Source organism: Mus musculus, chromosome 2, assembly GCF_000001635.26.
Source record: "Mus musculus strain C57BL/6J chromosome 2, GRCm38.p6 C57BL/6J".
Lineage (NCBI taxonomy): Eukaryota > Metazoa > Chordata > Mammalia > Rodentia > Muridae > Mus > Mus musculus.
This window is the reverse complement of record NC_000068.7, coordinates 112,247,326-112,267,986: the sequence shown is the minus strand read 5'-3', so window position 1 is coordinate 112,267,986 and position 20,661 is coordinate 112,247,326. Positions and strand designations below refer to the sequence as shown.

The following is a 20,661-nucleotide window of genomic DNA, read 5'->3' as shown; positions in this document are numbered from 1 at the left end:
AAAGCCATGTTTTCAAACTTGTGTAGAATAGAATTTTTAAAAGTCTTTAAGATTCTTAAGGGAAAAACTTAAATAATAAAAAAAAAGACTTATGCTGGTCCGAATGAGGCATAAAACTAAGTGGCAGTTCTCAAGTTTTTTAACTGAGTCTGGAAAAAGTAACTTTCCTCCTTGCATCACCTCTTCCCACTAAATCAAAGGAAAACTTCTAATTCAAGTCAGGCTCGTCAGCTCAAGGTCAAGTCTGGAAAGTGGTTAATACGAACAGAAGTGGCTTCTATAGGTTCTGACTACAAAACTCAATATACAATATACAAAATAGTTATCTAAAGCTCAGCAGGGAAATTATGTGGGAATCATGCACGAGAAGTCCCTCTCGAAAGTTCCATTCTTTCAAGAGAGTACCACTTCCTTGAGTGAATTCAGTTACTTTAAATACTCTATAAAAACATAAATTTCAAAAAATAATTTTATGACACCCAACTGAATCTGCAAAAGAATCCAGTAAGACACAAGATGTAACAACCTGCCTTAAACGCTGACTTAGGAGTCAAAGCCCCAAAGCTCTCTAGAAAGCGCATATCCAGCCCATTAAAATTTTAGTTTAGAACTTTTTTTGTGTGTTGTAAAAGATTTAATTTTTTAAAAATAGTCATTTTAATTAGAAATAAGACAGAAATAAGGAAACCAAAATAGACATTTCCTTGCCCTCTTGCCAGCTACTTTCCCACGCCAAAAAGACTACTGCAGTGACCTACTAACTGTCGCTATTATTCCCACACTCGTAAGCATCACAGAAACGTGGGCCTTAATTTATGATTATAAAATTAGGGTAGTTAGCCAACATGGACAACCCAAGGGTTGAAACACCCGGCTCTCTGAGTCTCTACTTACCCTCCGTAACATCCTGGGGATTAGAAGTCCGGTCACTGGAAGGATCTAGGGCAACAGTTGCCAGAGAAGTAGTAGCCCCAGACAGTTCGCTCATAGGCTCACTACGGCTTGTTTCTGGCACACTTTCTCGGGAGCTAAATCTTACTCGAGAACTAGACCGAGAGCTGAGGTCCGGGCTGGTGTCTGACAAACCTGGAATGTCATCAATCTTAGTTGGTGTCACCATGAACCGAACTGAGGACATCTTGGTGGTGGCTTCTGGTGGATGCATTTTCCCCCCCCTTTCCTTTTTGACAAAGAAAAAAGGAAAAGCTCACAAAAACTCTTCCTCCTACACTAGCTACTTCTGATTGCAAAAATAGAAGGGGAAAAAAAACCAAAAACCCTCAATTACCCTGATTTACAGCCCACAAAGGCCCAATTAAGAATCCGTGTATAGAATTCAAGCCAGCTGTTTTATAAAGTGCCCCACCAGTAACTGAAAAATAATTTTCGAGAAAACAAAATAAGAACAAAACGATGCTAATCCTGTATAACTTGGTTCTTTCAGAATCCTAGCTATCTCCCCTGGTCCAGGGCTGAGGGCTCCGTGCCATGATCTCACAGCAGCTGGTGACGCCTCCCTCTGCTCAACCCCCAGGGTCCGGATGAGGTAGTTAGTCCTTTATCTGCCGAGTGTCCCACGGTTCTAGCTGAGGACGGAGCATGCAGGCCCACCCTTATCAGGCGTATAAGAGCGTGGATCAGATTGCGCAAAGGTGTGCACCAGCCACCTGTTGTGTATCAGGTGAATACCCCACAGGTCTGGCTGGGAGGAGGTGTGTGCTGAGCCACCCGATGTTTTTGAGGTCGATAATCCACTTGGGTCTGGTGGGAGAGATGCGCATGCATAACGGGAAAATACCCCCACACTACAGGAAGGAGAAAGAGGAGAGCCACGAGAGGATGCCGAAGCAGAGTGGATTCCTGCCTCCCAGAGGTCTCGTCCTGGCAAAGGAGCTGGAGGCGGCGGCTAGCGGATCAGGGCAGCTCCCACTGCAGGGTCGTGGCAGGTCGTGGCGAGTCCCTCAAGCCCACGACCGCTCGCCGTGTTTGCACTGCGTGTGACAGGACGCGCTTTCCTCCCGGGGCCCGTTAGCCTCTCGCCGGCTTTCCTTGGGTCTCGGCGGAGGGAGAAGACGGCCAGGCAGGCTGGTCCCGGCTACGGAGGAGGTCGCAGGTGCGGGAGCCCGCGCCAGCTGATGCGGGTGCGCGCGCAGCTGTTGTTTACTAGCCGCTAACCGTTCCGGAGCCGCGGCGCGCAGGAGGCCCCCTCCCCGGCAGACGCCCGAGGCCGTTACGTGACCTCGCCGCCCCCCGCCCCGGGCGCGGCGGGCTGTGCCCGCGCCGCCGCAGCCCTCCCCTTTCCGCCCCTCTCGTTCCTCATTCGAGGTTAACCGTCCGGAGAAGTCTGGGGAGCTAGAGGGCGGCGCCGTCCTGCGGCCGGGCAACAGCAGCCCCGCCCGGAGCATGCAGCGCGGGAGACAGAGGGCACCACGCCTGCGCGGACCGGCGACTCTCACGTGGAGCACGACGGGAACTGTAGTCCGCCCTAGGGTCTGAACGCGTGTGGCGAGCTGCTTTTTCCTCACCTGTGCTCCACGTACTCAGTATGCTGCTTAGAGGCACTCAGTGAACACTGACCCGCGAACCGCAAGGGTCATCTCTAAAAGCTCTCTGGAAACCTTAACTCTATGGCACCCAAACCTCCCATTACGGTATCTAGTTACCTTAGATGTGACCTCTGTAAAAATTCAGTTGTCTTTTCTAAGACACCTGTATCTTGTTCATCATTATGGGCTACTTTCCCCTTTCTTGTTCATATCCTTTTGAAACTGCAAGCCAGGCTTAAATTTCCATTAAAGAGAACTTATACAGACATGGAGAAGACATTGGGATATCTGCTCTGCAACATTTCCAGGATTTGACCCACTTTATTAACACTAGAATGTTTATTTAATTCGTCAAGGTGTTTTAATAACTTTCAGTTCAACCATGTTTTACTTGAAAACGCTCTGAAAGTTTGATCAAAATGCAGAAACTCACTGGAGCCTTTCCTGAGACCTTTCCTTTCCTCCTAGTTGCAAATCAGTGGACTTAATAATGGAGCAGGAGGCTAGACCCTCAGTGGTTAACAGCGTTTACTGCTCTGAAGGAAACCCTAATTCCGTTCCCAGTTCTCATGGCCCTGTAACTCCAGGTCTAGGTGATAAGACCCATGCTGGCACTGCACTTAAATACACATAAAAGATTTATAGTTTAAAAAAAAAATGAATCAAAACCATCTTAATTCCAGGGCTTGGAAATTCACTTTGACCAAATGGCAATTTCCAGTCGAGTTTGATAGCTTGGAAATAAAACGAAACCCGTTAAAATGTAAAATTGTATTAGATCTTTGAGTATTTGACATATCCAAAGCCCTTGATTCTATCCTCATCAGTGAGGGTGGGGGCAGGGTTAGAAAACTGGTACACTTATTTATTTTGAGTGTACAAATACATGAGTCCTTCTGATTATAGGTCCCAGGATCTGAACCCAGATCTGCAGGCTTGTGGGTGAAGCACCTTTGCTGCCAAAATACCTCTTTTGCTCTTTAGAGAAAGTGAAACATGAGTTCATGTTGCACAGGATGTCCTCAAACTATATAGCCGAGGATGACTTTCTTTTTTCTTTTGTTTTTTTTCCAGACAGGGTTTCTCTGTATAGCCCTGGCTGTCCTGGAACTCACTCTGTAGACCAGGCTGGCCTCGAACTCAGAAATCCACCTGCCTCTGCCTCCCAAGTGCTGGGACTAAAGGTGTGCGCCACCACTGCCCGGCAGAGGATGACTTTCAACTTCTGACCTGCCTTTACTTCCCAAGTGCTGGAATTATGGGGTCACTAAACCCAGTCTTCTGTAAAGCTATGTGCATGTTAGAAAGTCACTGGACCTACTATGTTATGTACACCCTCAGCTCCCTTTAGTTTTCTGATACAAGGACTAACTACATAGCCTAGGCTGGCTTGGAACTCATAGGGATCCTTCTACCTCATTCTATGACAGAATTAGACATCAGCTACCATGCACAGCCTGGATTTTTAAATATAGCCTATAGCTAGCTAATGGCTGGGCAGTGGTGATGCACACCTTTAGTCCCAGCACTTGGGAGGCAGAGGCAGGCAGATTTCTGAGTTCGAGGTCAGCCTGATCTACAGAGTGAGTTCCAGGGCAGCCAGGGCTATACAAACCCTGTCTCGAAAAACCAAAACCAAAACCAAAACCCAAACCAAACAAAAACCTTACAAATGTACTGTGTCTTGAAAAACCAAAACCCACACCAAACCAAACCAAAAACCTTACAACTGTTCTTGAAGAAAAGAAGCCCATCTCCTCAGGAATCTACTTTCTAAGGCAGCCTTGATGGCCATTCAAACTTCACAGACTTTACAATGACATTTTGCGCAATTTCTGCTCTCTGACACATGCCAGTCTTTTTGCATGTATTTATATGCACTACCTAGCTCACTCTGACAGCTCTTCCTCTTGCCCCCAAACACATAATCAAGCTCCCTAAAGCCATGTGTATCCAGGGGATTGTCTAAGTCATTGCTAGAGTCACACGTTTCCTTTTCTCCATGGTGACTAGTACTACCTCCAGGTTGAAGTCTTTATTTTGGTATGCACAGCTCGTGGCATAGAAGTAATGCTAACAATGCTAATGTTTTATTTTTGCAATCGAAGGACAGAATTAATTGTATCCAATACTGAAAAAAACCAAGAAGACATATCTCCTACCAGACAGATTTCACTGGCTTGGTAAAGAAACATCCACAGGCTGGCGCACACCTTTAAGATAGTGTTCAAAGGCAGAGGCAGTTAGACCTGAGGTCCAGGGCAGCCAGCTCTACATAGAGACTCTGTCTAAAGAGAGAAAAAGAAAACTTCCAGGGTTGGGCATACTTGTTATCTCAGAACTCAAAATGTAGTGGTAGGACTGGAGAGAGGGGTGCTTCCCAGAGGACCTGTGTCTATCCCCTGCAGTCACAGAAAGACTAGCTATCAGTCTCTAGTCACCAGGGATCTGACTCCCTCTTCTGGTCTTGATGGTTACTGGCACATATAGGCATAGACACATGTCGGTAAAATACTAAAACACACATACATTTTTTTTTACTCTTTGAGGAATTCAGAATATTTTTTAAAGGGCCCACAATTAGACAGTAGTTTTCCAGGGAATGCTGACCTTTGTAGGAGTCTTTCACAGCCTTTTTCCCCCCAACACCCTATCGTCGATGGCACACAGTTCTATTGCTACAATGAGGGCTTACGAATGTTCTCAAGTGGCCTTGTACTACCAACGGTACTACCCTTCCCCCATCTCTTCCTCCAACAACACACAAAATGAACTTTCAGTTCACTATATCTTTAATAACCTGGCATGAAAAAAAGAAAGAAAAATATTGTTCCTTTTACAGGCGAGGCCCATCAGTATAGACTCATTCACGTGGTGAGTGAGATAGGATTCCAAACAGCATGGGAAGGCTTCAAGGCTTACAGATTGACGCGTTTGGTTGCTGATAATAGGCCGAGGCATGAGCAGCGTAAAAGATTAACGAGCCCTCAGAGGACAGGACGCGGTTGCTGGGTCATGAGCACCTTGAAGCGTTTCTTGATGGTGATTCGGTGTCTTGAATATTTGTCATCTGGGGAGAACCGAGCAGGATGGGCGGAGCAAGTCTGTTGTCCCATAGGGTCAAATTTCTGCTCAAGGAAAAATAAAAAATATCTCAATATGAGTGGTGTGATAGAAAGAAACAAGAAAATGGGTGACCTGAGGCCAGGAGATCGCGTGGTCAGAAAAAGAAGCCACTGCCTATCTACCACGTTTTGGCTCCGACATGGCTCCACTCAGTGGGCTGCGCAGGCCGGTTCCAACTGTTCCTCCCATCTAAATTTCTCGTCCTTTTGATATATAGCTGTTTCCTCCTCCCCTTACCTTCAGCGTATAAACGCGATCGCCCTGCTCGTTGAGGTAATATTGGAGAAACATAACTGCCCTCAGCAAAAAGACACACGTACTACCGCCAGCCGCGTTTACTCCGAGTGCGCCGCTTCAATCGCGTGCGCCAACAACCTTCCAGATTGGACGGAAGTCTCTCCAAGGCATCCTGGGAAATGTAGTCCATTTCTCCAGTCATATCCATGTGACCAGAAGGGGGCATAGTAGAGCAAGTCTTGCTTGGCCTTGGGTTCCAGCTAGCAGCAACCTTGCAAAGTTATTAAGATCCATGGAACTGCCCACTGTGTGCCAGCCACTTGCCAGGGATTAGGAAGTAGGGATGGATGTGGGTTGAATGTTGATGCATCATTCACTGTTGATATCAGTCCTATCTTTAATTTCAAATTGCACACCCATTTCAGAGGCACCACTTTTCGAATTCCTGGAGAAACAAGGACTCAAGGATTCTCAACCTCCTATATCCTAGGGAAGAAGTTAAGATTTTTTTTTTTGAACCCTACTTTTTACATCCGGTTTCCCGCCCAATTTCAGAGTATTGGCGGCAAAGAGTGCATGATGGGTATTCGATATTATGCAAAGCGAACAGAACGGAAAGGTTTTCTTGTGAACCGGTGGATTTTGTTTTAGGGATCGAACCAAGATTCAAACTCGGGACCTGACCACAAGTTCAGCTCTTTCTTATATGGTGAGTAGCAGATAATAGCAAGTAAGGTACGCCTTCTCGGGGTATTTCCAGTTTTTAAAAGACTGAAAAGTCTCATAAGATTCTAGTTTAAGGTGGCGCACGCCTTTAATCCCAGCACTCGGGAGGCGGAGGCAGGAGGATTTCTGAGTTCGAGGCCAGCCTGGTCTACAGAGTGAGTTCCAGGACAGCCAGGGCTATACAGAGAAACCCTGTCTCAAAAAGAAAAAAAAAAAAAAAAAGAATTAAAAACTAAAACCAAGATATTGCAAAATGATCATTGCAGCACTACTTATAGTGGCAAAAATATAGTAGCATACTAAACTTGTAGCCAGAAAAATCGTAAAGTTTTTTTTTTTTTTTTTAAGTAGTGACTATAGACAGTTCGACTGCCGTTTTCATGAGATACATTAAAAAAACCCGGGAGCTTAACCCGTGCTTGTAACCCCAGAAGTCCAGAGGCTGAAACGGAAGGATTTCTAACATCCTAGGTCCAAGGCCTACCTGGACAGTATTCTAAACAGTGAAACCCTTTTTTAAACCGAGAAACAAACAAACAAAAGCGTGGTGGGTGGGTGGATGTGTTCGCGAGTGTTCGTGTTTTTGTGTGGGGGGGGTGTGGGGGGGCGTGGGTGTTCGAGATTTTGCGGGGGTGGGAATATACAACAAACAGTTAATATTGGTATCTTCTGGCATGGAGGTCTTGGTACAGGGAATGAAAGGGAAGAGTGTTTGCTGATGTAGGGTTTTTTTTTTTTTACATAGCCTGGATTTTTGTTCGTTTTGTCTAGGTTTTGATGTTATTGTTGTCGACTTTTAACACACACACACACACACACACACACACACAGACAGAATTTTAGTCCTTTTCACCCTCCCATCTCCCTTTCTTAACTCCCTTGGACTCCCCCTCAAAACTTTTCTTAATCTGACTTTTGAGTCATACTAAAATATTAATTTAAAATTTAAAAAGTAATTTAATGAAAAAACTTTATGGTAATTTTAAGGCAGGGGTTGTGCACTCAAGGGGCTAAGGTCAGAGAGTCTTAGATTTCAGCCAAGACTACATAGCCAGATTGTCTCAAAAATCCAAAAGGAACTGGAGATGTGACTCAGTGGTTAAGAATGCTCGACTCTGTTACAGAGGACCCATCTTCAGGTGCCAGCACCAACTCATAACTGGTTCTAACTCCAGTTCTAGAGGCTCTGACTCCCTCTTCTGGCTTCTGTGAGCACCAGGCATGCACCCAGCTGAAGGTGAAGGTCTTTAATACCAGTTCTCAGGAGGTAGAGGCAGGCAGATCTTTGTTGAGTTCCTAGCCAGCTAGGGCTAAAGAGTGAGCTCCTGTCTCAAAAATCAATAATCAATTAATTAAAATCTTTTTTAATTTAGTAAAATCTTTCAGCAAATGGGGAGAAAAAAGGGCCGTGGCTTCCAGGAATTTCGGGAGTGTTGTGACGGAACTGTTTGGGTATTACAGAGAGTTTTTTTTTTTTTTTTTCAGAGTTAGTCCCACTTTGTAGCCCAGGCTTTTCTCAAACTTACCTCCTGGGTCCTAGGATTACAAGTGTGTGTTGGCTTTGCAGGAAGGTGGCGCTCAGCCCACAGCAGTTGAACACTGCATCATCTGAGACACTTCAGTGCCAAGCGTTTAGTTTTGGTTTTTGTTTTTAATCCTCACTGTGCACTCAGACTTTGGCTCGGGAAGTAGAGTCATCATTGAAACAAGCCCGAGGTCCACCCAAGGGTCTGTTGTTAATAGTAATCCAGCTGCAGAACTGGGCAAAGGGCGGAGCTCGGGATTAGATGTATTGTTGAAGAATAGAATAAGAAGCCAACAGTGAAAACTACAGTGTAATGTTGAGAATCTGGGAGACAATGTTCAAACTGTCCTAAAAGAGGACACCCAACAATCATGGTATCAAATTCACGGAGGGACTTTCTAATTTTTGCTTGCTTACAAAAACCCACAGAGTGAAATCTCCTCATTCTCACTACACAATATCCTTTCCCCTCCCCCACTACAGAATGCCTGAGTCCAAGATTCTAATTCTGTTCTGACCCAGTCTTTAGCCTCCCTTCCTTAGATATCATCTGTTGGAGCTGGGTTATTGCCTGGATCCTAGACTCAAGTGTTTCATTCTGGAGCCTTCCAGACTGTCACTGTTGGAGTACCTAAACCTCGGATTATGGCATCAGATGGAAGTAAGACTAGGGGTAGTGGAGTGTGGAGTATCTGCCACCTGAGGTATCAAATTTGCCACTTTACCTAGGGACAAATCATTTAGGATAATCCATGGGGATCTGAGGCACCAGGGAGCCCAGGGAAATAGATTTTTACCATTAAGAATGGGGAGGTGCAGCCGGACGTGGTGGCGCACGTCTTTAATCCCAGCACTCGGGAGGCAGAGGCAGGCGGATTTCTGAGTTCGAGGCCAGCCTGGTCTACAAAGTGAGTTCCAGGACAGCCAGGGCTACACAGAGAAACCCTGCCTCGAAAAAACAAAACAAAACAAACAAACAAACAAAAAAGAATGGGAAGGTACATCCTTGGAAATGAAACAAAGTCCATCTGAAGTAATACACTGAATATTGGGACTGGATACCAGTTACCCAGTTTGATTCCAGGAAGAGGGAACTTTAGCATGCTTGTGGTGGAAACAGAGGCTTATGTGTTAGTATAAGGGGCGTCATCAGGGTTTCAGGAGAAGAGCCATGATCTGTGTCTTCTGACCCACTCTAGACTTCATGTGAAGTCAGGGTCAACTCTCTTGATCTTTCCAGGAAAAGTAGGCTGAAGGATGGAGAAGTGGGATGGGGCCAGGTCCATTAGCCTTGCTCAGAAAGCTAAAACTCAGTGGGGTTATTCACTTATGAGCCAGTGAACGGGGCTAGAGATTTTGTAAAATTGCTTGTTCCCAGGGCCTGATGGTTCCTTCTAACAGAGGTGGCTACTTGTCAGTTCAGGCAGCAGGCTTCTCTTGCTTTCTTTTTTCTTTCATTGTAATTTATCATGCATCTATCTGGAATTTGGGAAGTCTAAGGTCAAGTTTCTGTCTAGTTAGTGTTTTGGATAGGATACTTCCATAGACTTCCATTTCTGAGCATGTGTGTTCATACGTTCTCTCTCTCTCTCTCTCTCTCTCTCTCTCTCTCTCTCTCTCTCTCTGTGTGTGTGTGTGTGTGTGTGTGTGTGTGTGTGTGTGAATATTTGTTTATTGAAACTGAATCTGGGGCCTTGCATCTGCTAGGCCAGCATGCTGTGAGTCAAATCTGCACCTCCCATTTCACCTTTTAGTTTGTGGCAAGGTCTCAGGCTGCCCTTGAACTCCCTCTGTAACCCAGGCTGGCTTTGAACTTGTGATTGTCCTTCAGAGTGGTTGTATAAACCTGCATTTATCTTTTAAGTAAATGGATTTGTTTTTGTTTGTTTGTTTGTTTGTTTTTAATTTGATTAGGGGCGATCTTTCTTGGTTTTCAGGCTGGAGGGGATAGGCCATCTTAGCAACGGTGAGATACTCAGTTTTTCTCCCTATTGTGGAGCTCAGACCTTAGGAACATTTTCACTGCGTGCAGAACTTGGTGGTATAAAGCTAGCCCTGTGGTGTATGGTTCAGATGAGTGTGAACATTAGGTTGTTCCTATTTCATGTCTCCTTTATGGCCAGGAAGTGGAATCTGAGGGTACTGCTTAGTCAGTGGAATTATTTATATATATATATATATATATATTTTTTTTTTTTTTAAGAAAAAAGGGAGAAGTGTTGCATGAAATCAGACCAAGTGGGCTCTGTCTGTACCATTAAAGTCATGCAGGATGCAGGCAGGCCCTTTTTAAGGAAGCACATTTATAGCCCCTCTACCTGACCAGCATCCACAGAACTGGTCCCTGACAGGAACTGTGTTCTAGATTTCTTTCTTTCTTAGATTCAGTCCAATGTTTTGTTCTTTGTGAGCCCTAAACTTCTACTATTAAGCAGCAGAACCATAGATAGTCTGTACTGTCTTTTTTTTTTTTTTAAGATTTATTTATTTATTTATTTAATGTATGTGAATACACCACCACTGCTCTCTTCAGACACACCAGAAGAGGGCACCATTACAGATGGTTGTGAGCCACAATGTGGTTGCTGGGAATTGAACTCTGGAAGAGTAATCAGTGCTCTAACTGCTGAGCCATCTCTCCAGCCCCCGTGTGCTGCCAAATTTCACCTTGTCATACTTGTCAACTGAAAGCACAGGAAACTTCCCTCCCTCCCTCCATGGCCCTCCCCTCACTTATAATGAAGTTTCTGGGAACCCAGAATCTAGGCTGCTGTATTCTGTCCTGGGAATTGTGCTTGTGTGGCTAGAGACAGGAGCCCTAGAGCGGTTGGGATCCGGTGGCTTCCCTGTCTTGTGGAGTGGGTAGGGTTAGTAGATGTCCGTGTATGCTGAGTGGGACGACTTTTGGAGAAATGAGCTTATGAGTCCTAGAGTCATTGAGCCTGCTCACAAACTGCATCTTCTGTTATTTGAGATTATTAGGAACAAGAGGCATAGGAAGAGGAGGAGTGGGGTGGACCAGTGTTTGTGAAACTGCCTTTTTCTCAAGAGTCCCATGAACGCTTCTCAAGAGCCTGGACTTTTCCCTGCACTCAGCGTGCTTGCAGACTGCTTTTCCTGCAGAACAGGCATCAATCTTATTTCACATCTTCTTCATCTGCCTATGGAGCTGGCAGGGGAGGTCTTCAGGACTGTTTTGAGAGATGTTCTTAGCGGCAGGGATGGCGGCTTGAGCTTGTTCTTCCTGGAAGATGCAGGCCTGTGTGTCTCTTTGGAAGGGAGCAACTCCTCTAGCCTACTACTAGCTCAAGGGTAAAGGACTGCTCCAGAGGCACCCGTCCATGTCCCTTCCTTCACGCATTGGGAGTCATTGCTCTGACCCCATAGGGACGAAAAGGAAGTCAAGTGGCCTAACTTCTCATTGTCTTCCTACTCCCTTCCCTTCTTTGTCTCAACAGCCTCTCCATTACCAGGACCAGATATGTCCATGAAACCTGGCACTGGCCTGTCCCCTTTCAGTGCGCTTCCTTTTGCCCCACCTCCTCCTGTTCCACCAGATCAACCCCTCTGGGAGCCATCACCACAGCCCCCTATACCTCCTGTCTTCTCTCCAAGCAATCCTCTGCTCCTTTCTGCTTTCCCCAGCCCATTGTTGGTGACAGGAGAAGGAGGCCCTGGCCCCAGTGTGGCTGGAACTGGCCAGGTCATTGTCAAAGTCAAGACTGATGTGGGGCCAGCTGAGTCCTCTCAAACCCAGAACCTTATAGTTACTCAGACTGCCCTAAACTGGATTCCCTCAGGGGCTCCTTGTGGGAGCCAGGAGGGGCCTCCTCCTCCTCGGTATGTGACCGCCTCTAATGTGAAGACCATCCTGCCTGCTGTAGCAGTTGGAGTGAGCCAGGAGGGCCTTGCAGGACTTCCTCTGCAGGTCCTACCACCAGCTGCCCAACTGGCTCCCATTGTGCCCCTGGAAAAGCCCTGGCCAGGAACACAAGCAACAACCATGGAAGGAGGCCCCGTGGCTGCTCGGAAGCCCTCTCAAGGTGACCTTGCCTATGCTTCCAAGGGTGTTTATGAGAACTATCGTCGCTGGCAGCGCTACAAAGTCTTGGCCCGGACTCACCTATCCCAGAGTCCTGATGTAGAAGCTCTTTCATGCTTCCTTATGTAAGTGGGGGTGGGGTGGGGGTATCCAAGGTTGACTTTTTTCCTAGGGCTTTTAGTGAGGACTCTAGGATAGACACAGAAGTTTCAGTTACTCCAGAATTCTTGAAGGCAGTTGTGAGAATGAGAAGACACTGTTAAGAGAATGAAAAACAGTGCTACATTCTTCCTGGCTTATAAGAAACGTTCAGGTACCATCTCTGAAAGAATACCTACAACTCTGAAGTCAGGCAAGCATTTTATGGTAATCTTGAGAAGGCTGGGAGACTTCCTGTCATAAAACAGGAAGCAGAGATTGACATATAGGTCTCTGACTCCAAATGTCAGGGCCCTGCCTGCCTGCCTGCCCTCTGACACTGACTGGGATGAGATGGGCTGGGCCCTGACTCATTCCTGTGGGAATGGGGAAGATGGCGCTGGTCAGGCAAAGGAAGACCTTAGTGTGTGTGCACCCTAGCTTACTCAGGAGTCATGGTGAAATGGGGCGAGGGGAAGCACAGTTGGCTCCACGCATACTAGGTGTGTGATCCAGAGCAGGACATTTAACACCTTTGCCCTCAGGTTCCTCCTCACAAAAGGGGGTAATTACCCCTATCTCCAAGGGCTGATCAGAAGATTGGCAAAGTGCCAGGCATAGAAGATGAATCATTCAAATGGTCATTCTTTTATTAATACTATAAAAAGGCAACCTGAAAGGGGAAGGGAGCCCACAAAAGGCCAAAGTATCCCTTCTTTCGAGTATGTGTATGTCTAGCCAAGACACCTGGAGTTACAGGCAGTCCTTTTTTGTTTATATATTAGTTATTAGTCATCTGGGAAATTTTCTCTACTTCCCAACCGGACAGGGTAGCTCTCAGCTGCAGACCATTGAGCAAACAGTCTCTCCTTTTTTTTTTTTTTTTTAAACCAGACTTAAAAAAAAAAAAAAAGCATGCTCCCTTCCAGTGGGAGAGCTTCTTCGTTTGGACTTTGGGTCATGATCAAGAGACATTCCCAAAGTCCTCCACAAATGCCATCTTACTGAGCTCCTGGTTTCTTGAGGTGGTTGTTGAGTTCTCTCTAGAGGCCTGGTGGCACAATTTTTAAATCTAGAGCCAGTATAAGCTCTCAAGGTTTGCATAGGACCCCATTTGCTTCTGGCCAACTCCTGCTTTCCAAGTGTCGATGCTATGGGGAGGATCTTATGCCAGGCACGATCAAAACTTTATACAGCAGCCATCTGGCTTCTAAAATCCATGGGCAGGCAAGCTTTCCCAGGTGGCTCTGATAATAATGTTTAAGGACTTAAAGAGAAGCCGGATAGGCTAACATGAAGCCCTTTGCTTTGGTCTGCACCCTTGATTTCCTCTGGGGCTTTCCAGAAGTAATGGTCCAATATTCTATTTGAAAAATCTAGGATGGCATTCTGGAAAGAAAGAATGAAAATTGGGGTGGGGGAACCAATCCCCAAACTACTATACATGTTTTAATTAGATGCTTATGTTGGGTTAGTTAAGTCTTCGAAAAATCAAAAGGCTCTGGGTCTCTCTCTCTCTCTCTCTCTCTCTCTCTCTCTCTCTCTCTCTCTCTCTCTCTCAACAGGGTTTTTCTGTGTAGCCCTGGCTTTCCTGTAACTAGCTCTGTAGAACAGGCTGCCTCTGCCTCCCAAGTGCTGGGACTAAAGGCATACAGCATTCCTGTGGCTGGGTTAATCCACTTTATGGTTACAATCCGGAGTGTTTCCCTTTTAGTGTTTAGTTAAGGCTAGCACTGAGAGAATTAAAGGTGGGTGCCCTTGCTGATCTCAGAAGGTCAGAAGGAGAATCATTTGATTTGTGTGATTTGCACATCTCAGTAGGAAGGGCAGCAAGAATGGTGAACAACGGGAGGGAAGGGAGGCTGCTCAGTCTGAAGGTCTTATTAAGATGGAGCATGACAGGGCTTGAGGGACATACTAGATTTGGTGAGAGACAGGGGGATATGGACTGAGGTGGGCATCAGAACAGGTGCAGGGCACACTTTTACAATGTGTCTGACCTAATGGGGGTTTTAGCCCAGTGCTTCGTTCCCTGGCCCGACTGAAGCCTACTATGACCTTGGAGGAGGGACTGCCGAGGGCTCTGCAGGAATGGGAGCGGACCAGCAACTTTGACCGGATGATCTTTTATGAGATGGCAGAGAAGTGAGTTTGATGAACCCTCATTCACCCTGCAGGGGTGGGGGAGTGGTCGAATACAGGGGTAGCGGAGATGGGGAGATGTCTGTAAGTGTCTGGTGCGGGAGGGGTGTAACAGAGCTTCAGCAAGGTAGCTTAGGTACCACAAGCCTGACAACCTGAGTTTGATCTTAGGACTCACATGGAGGAAGGAGAGAAGGGGTTCCCAGAGGCTGTCCTCTGAGGTCTATACATACACATTGTACACACACACATACACACATGATACAAATAAATAAATAAATAAATAAATGGAATACATTTTAAAATAGAATAAAGTAGTGCCACAGGGGGAGGGCTGTAGGCCAGATGAGGGTCTCCTGGACCCTTCCTGTTTCTACCACCTGAGCTCTGGGCTTACTCTATCCTGTCTGTTCTTGAAAGCTTCCTTGCCTCCAGGTCTTGAGCTGTATGTGGCTTTTATCTTGAAGGGGTTAGCATAGGATTGAACCCAGGGCCTCTAAAAATCCCATGCTGAGAGAACCTCACCATGAAGGCTCTTGAGCTCGCCAGATGGCACGTGGCTATTGATCTGGAACTTTACAAGCACTTTTCCTTTCATGGTTTGCTTTGTTTATGTTTTTAAAAATAGTACAGGAAACAGGTTCTCCCCCAATCCAGGGAGGGACCAAGTCTGGAAAAGGTTGGCGAGAAGAAACAGGGGACTCTGGGTATCCGGTATACCCAGAGTGGTCTCCTGATTCTTTATTCCCCATTTCGACAGGATAGCCATGTCTTAAAAAGTAACTTTGGTTGGCCGTGTTGTGAGTCAGCACACATGGCCCCAGGGCTGACATGGGAGTACTATTTGAGGCCAGGAGTTCAAAGCCAGCCTGGGCAACATAGTGAGAATCCTTAGCACAGCAACTGGGGAAGAAATCATTTCCTCCAAGTATATCTTTTTTTTTTCCCCTCTGTTACCCTTGAGGACCTGTTCCAGCCTTTGCACTCTGGTGGGCTCTGCTTCCGCCATCATTTTCAGTTGTAGAAAGGGGCAGATGAGGCCATCAGGAACAACCCTTTGGAGTGTCCCTCTAGACTGTTACATGGGCCATGCTTATATGGATTCACCAAGCTTATATAAAGTAGCAATTAATCAGGACACTGGGTGAGATTGATAGGCAGCAGAAGTAAAGGGTATCACTTTGTCCTGGAGAGTTATCCAAACTGTATACCACCAGTTTCCTTATTTAGCTTCTTGAATAACCACTGAAGGTGAAGGGACAATATAATGGCATTTCTCAGAACTGTCACTAGGCTACTACCTACCTGTGAGCAGCTTACCCTGACTGACCCAACTTCAACAGTATTGAGCCAAATGGAGGGTGCTTGGTTTCTTGGCCATGTGTGGATGCTGCCTGGCGTCTGTGTTACTGATGGACTGGGTTCTCCTTATTACAGACTGTACTTTTTTTTAAAAAAATGTGAATTGTTTTTCCATTTTATGTACCTTGGTGTTTTGCCTGCATGTATGTCTGTGTGAGAGTGTCAGATCTTACAGTTACAGACAATTGTGAGCTGCCATGTGCGTGCAGGGATTTGAATCACTGAGCCATCTCTCCAGCTCTGCCCAGTCTTTCTTTACCCTTGCAGGTTCATGGAGTTTGAGGCCGAGGAAGAAACACAGATACAGAATGCACAGTTGATGAATGGCTCCCCGGGTCTGTCCCCTATAGCCCCTTTGAAACTTGATCCTCCAGGGTCCATGGTCCCTGAGGCTTGCCAGCAGCCAGGTAAGGCCACCCGCAGTGCAGACGAGGATTAGGAAACTCTGCTTTTGCTTCTGTCTGTCTTTCCTGGGAGTGACATTGTTATAAGCCAAATGCAATGCCCCCTAGGAAGCTGGGGTGTTAGCTCCTTTTGTCTTGAATGAGCTATTGATCTTGGCCAAGTAAACTACTCTCTCATCTGGATTGTGCATGAGTCCTATCCTTTATCGGACATGGCGTTGGATCAGATGGTTTGTTGGGATGTCAAGGTGTGTGGAAAGATTTCTAACCGTGTTTTCTCTCACACCCCCTCCAGCTTTTTATGTTTTCTCCCCTAACACCTCAATCCCATTCTGGAACCCGAATTTCTTCCCTTCCAAGTATCACTGGGAAGTAGATACCAAGGCTCCTTCCCCACTCTCCACCTCTTCCCTCAGTGTACATCCCTAAGAAGGCAGCCTCTAAGACTCGGGCTCCTCGGCGGCGGCAACGCAAACCTCAAAGGCCTCCTGTTCCCGAGGCACCCAAAGAGATCCCACCTGAAGCTGTGCAAGAATATGTTGACATCATGGATGGGCTGATGGGAAGCTACGTGGACACTGGGAAGACAGAAGAGGAGGAGGAGGGGCAGCAGGAAGGTGCAGGGATGTATCCAGATCCAAGTCTTCTGAGCTACATTGATGAACTCTGTTCTCAGGAAGTCTTTGTCTCCAAGGTGAGCTAGGTCTACAATGGCTAATTTCTGGTATTTGGGGGCGAGGCACTATCAGGCATCAGCTCTCTGGGGTTCTGCATGTGGTAGGAGCCTCCATCCTATAATTTTGAATAGATATCTATGAGTTGGATACTGTGGGGCACCAGCCATCTGGGGTTCTGTGAAAGTCAGTAGGCTCCATTCTATAATTTGGAAATAGGTATACAGGTAGGTAGCTGATGGTAAGGACTACCACAAATTTTTGTAACAAACTCCAGCATTAAAGTTTGTCTCTATGGGCTATGGGCCTCATAGATTTGTCTCTAGAGCACCTGGGCTTACAGATCACTCCATATCAAGATTTACACCACTCTCCTTTCTGTTCCCCAGGTGGAGGCAGTCATACACCCTCAGTTTCTGGCAGATCTGCTGTCTCCAGAAGAGCAGAGAGATCCTTTGTCTTTACTTGAGGAACTAGAGCAAGAAGAAGGACTGAATCTTGCCCAGGTAAACTTGGGAGGCAAAGAACACAGGCAAAGGATCCTGGCTGATTTTGTATAACCCTTTGATATCTTGATACTGTTTGTGAGAGAATTTAGGTTTGGGCTTTGGGTCATATAAGGGCATAGAAATCAGCAGTTGAATAACACAAGGATAACCTTCACACAGTGCACAAAAGCATTATGCCTACAGTCTAAAGCAAGTAGGGAGGGAACGAGGAAAGGCTCACAGCTCTAACGCAGAGAGAGCTACAGTATCTATCTTTGACACCATCACTTAAAACACTTGCTTTTCTTCCCCACACTATCTACCATCTCCTATCACCCACTCAGCCACCTCTTCTCCTAACCATGTATAGAACTGGCATTTGTCCATTCCCTTCCAGCTGGTCCAGAAACGACTCTTGGCCTTGGAGGAGGAAGATGCACAGACACCTCCAAGTTGCAGCGGAGCTCAGTCAGACTCAAGTCCTTCTGTTTCTGATGAAGATGAAGACGGGGGTCAAAGGCGTCGGCCCTCACCTGGGCTTCAGGGGGCTGCGGGCATTGTTCGCATTGGAAAATCTGCTTCTCCAGGCAAGCAGGCAAGAGAAATACATGGTGGGCAGGAACAAACACTAGGTGGTCCAGCGGGGATTCACAAGGATGGAAATAATCTGCCATCCCCTAGCAGCTGGGATGTACAGCTAGAGCTCACAGCTTCACAGGGGATGCCAGTACTCTTGGGTATGGAGAGAAAAATGTCTGGGAAGGCTATAAAACAGCTATCTGCAACTCAGGATGGCCACCTGGGAAGGACTGGGTCCCCTGGGTACTACCCAGTAGCAGATAGGAATCCAGAGGTTTTACCTTGTTGTTGGCAAGAAGATCCCCAACACATGAGAGCCCCCAATTTTGATGTTGGACTTACAGAGCCAGTTCCTCTGCAAGGACTTGGGTTAGAAAAACAGGCTTTGACATTGCAGATAGGAAAGCGGATCGGGGGAGCTGGGATGCTTACTCGAGGAAGAGAACCACCTTCAGTGGTTTCCCAGAAGGGCTCTTCAAGGGCCGTGCGGGGAGATGACAGAGGTCCTGGTATGCTTCAGAGTTACAGTCAAAACCATTCCCCTGGAGCAGCTGGCAACCTAGACAGGGTTTCTCTCAGCCCAGGACTGTGGCTGAGCAGTGACATGGGTGCTGTAGGTTTAGAGCTTCCCTTACAAATTGAGACTGTCATAGACAGCATCCAAGATGAGGCATGCAGAAGAGAGGACCAGGCATTGAATTCTAGAAACAGTGCTTCTCTAGGTCCTAGAAAAAACACAGTGCCCAAGGATGTGGGGAACAGTGTGATTCCCTCTGGAGGCCCAGATACAACAGCTGTCCCAGAAAAGAGAAACCCCTGCAGCTTGCCAGGATCTTTGATGGCCAGTGGTCCAGGTTTGAGGTCCAAAGAAAAAATTTCCAAAGAAAATCAAGCGCTGAGCCCTAAAACCATACAGAATCCTAGTGATCTGTGGGCTGAAGCTTGCCCCCCACTGCTGCCAACACTTGTCTCTTCCACACTGGGGTCTTCCAAAGACACCCTGATACCCACATGCCAAGGCAATCTTCTTATCATTGGGACCCAGGATGCCTCCTCTCTTGCCCAGACTAGCCAAAAGGCAGAGAGCAGAGGTAATCTACTTTTTCCTCTGTTGGAAAACATAGATCAGGTCACCATACTAGATGTTAAAGATGACAGTTGCCCCCAACCAGGGGTCAGCAAGGATTCCTGCTTATCAAATTTTAATTCTTATAACCTCCAAGGAGAGGGCAGGGAAGATACTGTTTCCTCCAAACCCACCGACCTTGTTCCTTTACAAGACAATCAAGAATCCTATACACATGAGACAACCAAATTGACAAATGGCCAGGGCCAGGGAAGTACTTCCCCAAGGTGGGCAACCAGGGATGCTTATATTTTGAGAGAAACCCCTATTAAAGAAAAATGCACCTCAGCAGATAGAGCCAAAAGAAGAGAGACAGAGAAGGAGGAAGAAGACGAAGAGCTCTCCAACTTCTCCTACCTTTTGGCTTCAAAACTCAGCCTCTCTTCAGGAGGGCTTCCCCTTAGTACTCGTCAGGCCTCTGGAGGTCAGGGAATTGTGAAAACATCCCGCCACTCTACTGAAGTAGATGACCTTGGCCAGCCTTCACCCCCTCCCAAGTCTGGGAAGCAAGCCCTAGTTGGGAGTCCAGCTACTGTTGTAGAGAGAGACCAGCAAGGAGCTCAGTTTAATGGTTCTGGGCAGAAGCCCCTTGCTCTGGGAATGGCCCAGCTCCCACAGCCTCGGAAAAGGCGGCGTGACGGTTTTGTCACCAGCAAAAGGAAGAAACGACGTCGTAGCCAGTAGGAAGCAGAGGGCCACCCTGCTCCACCTAGCAGCACCCAAAGTCTATTTTAGTGCTGCTGCTCCCCCTACCCCGTGGAGAAGCAGTCTCAGCCCAATGCTGTTTTTGTTTTGTTGTGCCAGAAGCTGGAGATCCTGGGGCAGGTCAGACTGGCTAGGTTGCAGAGGTCCTGTTAGTGGGAACCAAAGGGAAAAGTTGGCTTTCGGAAGTTATGTGGAGAAATAAAGATTGTTTTTGGTTGGAAAATGCTATGTGCTCTTCTGTGTGAGCATCCTGGCTGTGACATAGAGCAAAGCAATTCTAACAAAGGCAGGTTCTGTGGACCCAGTGACCACACTGCTAACCTTATCTTGGTTCCCCTGTAGTGTTTTACTAAGAATCACTTTCATGTCCAGATAGATGGGTTCCAAAACAGGAGTCCCTAAAGGTTCACTCCCTCTTTCCCAAGACTGAATCTTGTCTGGAGAGCCTATTATTGTCTGCCTCCTTTAAGTCTGTTGGGGAGAGGGGATTCTTTTTGTAGGTCAGATCTCATTTCCTAAATCTACTTTATTCTACGTTATATGTGTCAAGACTCGGGTGCTGGGAGAGCAAGGTTGGAGGAGGGGGGGACTTTCCTTCCTTTAAGGGCTGGTCAGGAAGGGCTTCTATGTTCCTCAGCTCTGACTACCGTAGGGGAAGTGCCATGTGGTTGGCGTGTCTTGGGGGAGGCTCGTTTCCCAACACAGGTCCCTGCCCCGAGCATGGGCGATGGAATTAACTCTCCGTGGGACTGTTAAATATGGAATGATAGGAAGCTATATTTTCATCTTTAATGAGGGCAGAACGGGAGGGAACGGGCTGAGAGGCTCATGAAAAAGTCAG

General features: G+C 46.8%; 3 protein-coding genes across 4 annotated transcripts in view; 1 reads left to right on the top strand and 2 right to left on the bottom strand.

Annotated features, from left to right (window-relative positions):
- Slc12a6 (solute carrier family 12, member 6) overlaps positions 1-1,673 on the bottom strand; it is a 96,850-nt gene extending 95,177 nt beyond the window's left edge. For both annotated transcript variants that reach the window (NM_133649.2, NM_001362700.1), the window contains exon 1: positions 895-1,673. In NM_133649.2, the coding sequence (NP_598410.2) occupies positions 895-1,165 (271 nt within the window). In that variant the 5' untranslated portion in view covers positions 1,166-1,673. The remainder of the gene's footprint in view (positions 1-894) is intronic.
- A 3,415-nt stretch (positions 1,674-5,088) lies between these two features.
- On the bottom strand, positions 5,089-6,061 carry Nop10 (NOP10 ribonucleoprotein). The gene is made up of 2 exons (NM_025403.4): positions 5,910-6,061; positions 5,089-5,674 (listed from the first exon to the last, which is right to left on the bottom strand). Exons 1-2 carry the CDS (start codon positions 5,961-5,963, stop codon positions 5,534-5,536), a joined length of 195 nt encoding a protein of 64 aa, NP_079679.1. The 5' UTR covers positions 5,964-6,061; the 3' UTR covers positions 5,089-5,533.
- A 2,634-nt stretch (positions 6,062-8,695) lies between these two features.
- Nutm1 (NUT midline carcinoma, family member 1) lies at positions 8,696-20,039 on the top strand. The gene is made up of 7 exons (NM_172521.2): positions 8,696-8,821; positions 11,619-12,327; positions 14,357-14,485; positions 16,112-16,251; positions 16,665-16,942; positions 17,312-17,428; positions 17,808-20,039. The coding sequence occupies exons 1-7, from the start codon at positions 8,806-8,808 to the stop codon at positions 19,797-19,799; spliced, it is 3,381 nt and encodes a 1,126-aa protein (NP_766109.1). The 5' UTR covers positions 8,696-8,805; the 3' UTR covers positions 19,800-20,039.
- The last annotated feature ends 622 nt before the right edge of the window (positions 20,040-20,661 follow it).

Bases quoted from the DNA above. Each gene is read 5' to 3' on its own strand.
- Nop10 (NM_025403.4), bottom strand. From the start codon at position 5,963: ATGTTTCTCCAATATTACCTCAACGAGCAGGGCGATCGCGTTTATACG. The intron at 5,675-5,909 runs GTAAGGGGAGGA...TTCCTTGAGCAG, and splicing joins ATCGCGTTTATACGCTGAAG to AAATTTGACCCTATGGGACA.
- Nutm1 (NM_172521.2), top strand. The intron at 12,328-14,356 runs GTAAGTGGGGGT...TGGGGGTTTTAG, and splicing joins GCTCTTTCATGCTTCCTTAT to CCCAGTGCTTCGTTCCCTGG. The intron at 14,486-16,111 runs GTGAGTTTGATG...TTACCCTTGCAG, and splicing joins TTTTATGAGATGGCAGAGAA to GTTCATGGAGTTTGAGGCCG.